Genomic DNA, 4,345 nt, shown 5'->3' with positions numbered 1-4,345 from the left:
CCTCACCAACGCTCATTGTCTCTTGTATTCCTGATGATAGCTATTTTTCACCCTGGAGTATGTTAGCTGTGGGTTTGTCATATATGGCCTTTGTTATATTAAACTAGTTGCTTCTGTATCCAATTTGTTGAGGTTTTTAATCCTGCAAGAATGTTGTATTTTGTCAAATAATTGTTTTTGCGTCTATTGAGATGATCATTTGATTTTTCTCTTTCATTCTATTAATATGAAGTATCACATTTATTGATCTGCATATGTTGAGACATTCTGGATCCCAGGGGTAAAGCCCACTTGGTCATGGCGTATAATCCTTTAACTGTGTTTTTGAATTTGGGTTGCTAATATTTTGTTGATAAGTTTTGCATCTATATTCATTAGGGATATTGTCTATAGTTTCCTTTTTTGTGTAGTGTTCTTATCTGGATTTGGAAGTAGGGAAATGCAGGCCTCATAAAATGAATTTGGAAGTATTCTTCCTCTTCAAATTTTTGGACGAGTTTGAGAAGGACTGGCATTAATTCTTCTTTAAGTGTTTTTAGAAGTCATCAGTGAAGCCATCTGGTCCTGGGCTTTTGTCTGTTGGGAGGTTTTTGATGACTGATTCAATCTCCTTACTCATTATTAGTCTATTCAGGCTTCTCTTTCTTCCTGATTCAGTCTTAGTAGATTGTATGCTTCTAGGAATTTATCCATTTCTTCTAGGTTATACAATTTGTTGACCTATAATTTTTCATAGTAGTCACTTATGATCCTATGTATTTCTTAAGTATCATTTGTAATGTCTCCTCTTTCATTTCTGATTTTATTCATTTGAGTCCTCTGTCTTTTTTTCTTAGTGAGTCTAGCTAAAAATTCGTCAGTTTTACCTCTTTGAAAAACCAGCTCTGAGTTTCTCTGATTTTTTCTATAGTTTTTCTGCTATTTATTTCCTTTATTTTCACTCTGATCTTCATTTTTCCTTCTTTCTGCCAACTTTGGGCTTAGTTTGTTTCTTTTCTAGTTCCTTGATAAGTAAAGTTAGATTGTTTATTTGAAATCTTTCTATTCTCTTAATATATGCTTTTTTCACTAGAAACTTCCCTCTCAGAACTGCTTTTCCAGAATCCCACAGGTTTTGGTATGTTTCCACTTTCATTTATTTCAAGATATCTTTGATTTCTCTTTTAATTGTCTTTGACTCATTGGTTATTTGGGAGTGTTTAGTTTAATTTATACGTATTTGTAGAGTTTGCTAGCTTTTCTTTTGTTGCTGATTTCTAGTTTCATATCATTGTGGTCAGAAAAAATACTCGGTATGATTTTAATCTTTTAAAATGTATTAAGACTTGTTTTGTGCCCTATTATATGGTCTATCCGGGAGAATGTTTCGTGTGCACTTGAGAGTAATGTGTGTTCTGCTTCTTTGGGTGGAATGTTCTATCAATATTTGTTAGGTCCTTTTGGTCTAATGTACGGTTGAAGACCATTGTCTCTTTGTTGATTTTTCTGTCTAGATGATTTATCCATGGCTGAAAGTGGGATATTGAAGTCCCCTACTGTTACTGTACTGTCTATTTTTCCTTTCACATCTGTTAGTATTTACTTAGTATATTTATGTGCTCCAATGTTGGGTATATACATACTTATAACTGTTATATATTTTTGATGAATTGACCTCTTTACCATTATACAATGACTTTGTCTCTTGTTACCATTTTTTGGTGGAAAGTCTATTTTGTCTGATTTATCTATATCTATCCCTACTTTCTTTTGGTTTCCACTTCCATGGATTATTTTTTTCCATCCCTTCACTTTCAGTCTATGTGTGTCTTTACATCTGAAGTGAGTCTCTTCTAGGCTGCATATAGTTGGATTATTTTTTAAAAGCTATGTTGTCACTCCGTGCCTTTTGAATGATGAATTCAACGTGTTTACATTTAGAGATATTGTTGAAATAAGAGGACTTACTAATGCCTCCTTATTAATTGTTTTCTATTTTCATTGTTTCTCCCTAATGTTGTAAATTGGTGATTTTGTGTGGTGGTATGCTCTGTTTCTTCTGTTGTTATCTTTAGTGTAACTGCTCTAGATTTTGGCTTTGTGGTTACCATGAAGCTTACGTAAGATATCCCATAGATCAGACAGTCCATACTTAATACAAGTATTTAGTATCATATTATTCTGTTAATTTCTGGCTTATTTAAACTTTTTAAAAGTAAATGATATTGAAATACAACATACGTACGAAAAAGTGCAAGTACCTTAAGTGAAAAGCATGATGAAGTCTTGCAAATTGTATACCTTATATAACTAGCAGCAAGGTCAAGAATCAGAACATGACTGGAACCTCAGGAGCACCCCGGGTCATTTTTCCTTCCAATCACTACTCCCCAGAGGAACGGCTATTCTGACTTCCAATAAACACAGATTTACTGTACCTCATTTTTTTATCTGCAAGTTTCAATTTTTTTCTTTCTTTCTTTCTTTTTTTATTAAGATTATGATAGTTAACAACCTTGTGAAATTACAGTTGTACATCATTATTAGTCATGTTGTAGGTGCACCACTTCACCCCTAGTGCCCTTCCCTCACACCCCCTTCTCCTGTTAACCACTGATCAGTTCTCTTTGTCTATATGTTAACTACCACCTTTTGAATTTTTTTCTTCTTCTTCTTCTTTTCTTATTTTTAATTAAGATTATGATAGTTAACAACCTTGAGAAATTACAGTTGTACATCATTATTAGTCATGTTGTAGATACACCACTTCACCCCTAGTGCCCTCCCCGCACCCCCCACTGTACCTCATTTTGAAGTTTATAGAAATGTAATCATACAGTATGAATTGTACCTGGCTCATTTCAATCAACATTGTGTTTGTGAGAATCCTTCACGTTGTGGTACCTACTTATAATTTGTTTATGCTTATTGTTGTATAGTATTCTAGTTCATGATATACTGCAGTTTGTTTTTAGCTTATCTTATTTAACTTATATTTTCCCCACTAGAAGGTTTAGCTCCATGGGGACAAGGGTCTCTGTTTCGATCACTGATATATCCTATGTACCTAGAATAGCACTTTGTACATAGTAGGTGTGTTATAAGAATTTCTTAAATTAAGTTAAAACTAGTTTCTAGTCACTGAGAAGTTTGGTGCACAAGCGCTTTGGCCTGCAAGCCCTGCATTAGCTCTTTCTCGATCTATGGTTGTCCTCACTAGTCTCCTTAGCGCCCCTTTGACATCCTTGTTCCTGAGAGAGTAAATCAGGGGATTCAGCAGGGGAGTCACCAGAGTATAGAAGAGGGCAATGCTTTTGTTCATATCCTTCAAATAACTGGAGGGAGGCTGGAGGTACATGGAGATGAGTGTACCAAAGAAAATGATCACTACCATTAGGTGAGAGCCACAGGTTCCAAAAGCCTTCCGCCTCCCCTGGGCTGACTTCATCTTCAGGACTGCACTGGTGATGTGACCATAGGATATTAAGATGAATGACAGGGGCACCACCAAGAAGAAGACACTGACGGTAAACATTTCAGTCTCGTGGATGGAGGTGTCGGTGCAGGCCAGTTTCAGCATCACTGGAACTTCACAGAAGAAATGATCTACTTGGTTTTTACCACAGAGGGGGAGAGTCATGGTCAATGCCGTCTGTACTACAGAACTACCAAATCCTGTAAACCAAGCAGTTACAGTAAGCTGCAAGCAAAGTTGGGGATGCATGATCACCATGTAGTGGAGTGGGCGGCATACAGCTGCATAGCGGTCATAGGCCATGACAGACAGGAGGACACATTCTGTTCCCCCGAGTCCCAAGGAAATGAAAAGTTGGGTCACACAGCCACCATAGGTGATGATCTTGTCTTTTCCCTTAAAGTTGGCCAGTGTCTGAGGGTCAGTGCAAGTAGTCAAACAAAGATCCATGAAAGAGAGGTTGGAGAGGAAGAAATACAAAGGGGTATGGAGGCGAGGATCCAAAACTGACAAAAGGATAATTGTGCCATTACCTAGAGAGCTCAAAAAGTAGATGATCAAGATGACCACAAAGAGAGTAGTTTCTAGCTGAGGCCTGCCGGAGAAGCCCAGGAGAATGAATCCAGAGAAGGTGCTGTCATTAGTTTTTTCCATTTTACTCTGTCAATTGGAATTAAGAGGACTCGATACTGTTATCTTGCTTGTTCAATCCACCTCTTTTTTCCTAGAGTGGGTAAATAGAGTTCGGTTGGTAGCTTGAAGCGTTTTCACAGTCACTTCCTTGTTGGTGAGAAAGGGAGCAATAAATAGGTACTATATATGAGTATCTTCTATGTTTCAGGCACTGGTCTAAAATTTCTATGCATTTTCTCACAACTCTATGAGCTGGTG

At 36.9% G+C, this 4,345-nt stretch overlaps 1 protein-coding gene across 1 annotated transcript; it reads right to left on the bottom strand.

Moving 5' to 3' along the window:
• Positions 1 to 3,106: 3,106 nt before the first annotated feature.
• On the bottom strand, positions 3,107 to 4,108 carry LOC103544907 (putative olfactory receptor 2B8). The gene has a single exon (XM_070583897.1). It carries the CDS (start codon positions 4,106 to 4,108, stop codon positions 3,107 to 3,109), a length of 1,002 nt encoding a protein of 333 aa, XP_070439998.1.
• Positions 4,109 to 4,345: the final 237 nt, after the last annotated feature.

This window comes from Equus przewalskii, chromosome 19 (assembly GCF_037783145.1).
Source record: "Equus przewalskii isolate Varuska chromosome 19, EquPr2, whole genome shotgun sequence".
Taxonomy (NCBI): Eukaryota; Metazoa; Chordata; class Mammalia; order Perissodactyla; family Equidae; genus Equus; species Equus przewalskii.
The sequence above is the reverse complement of the archived record's forward strand: the minus strand, read 5'-3'. Positions and strand labels throughout refer to the sequence as shown.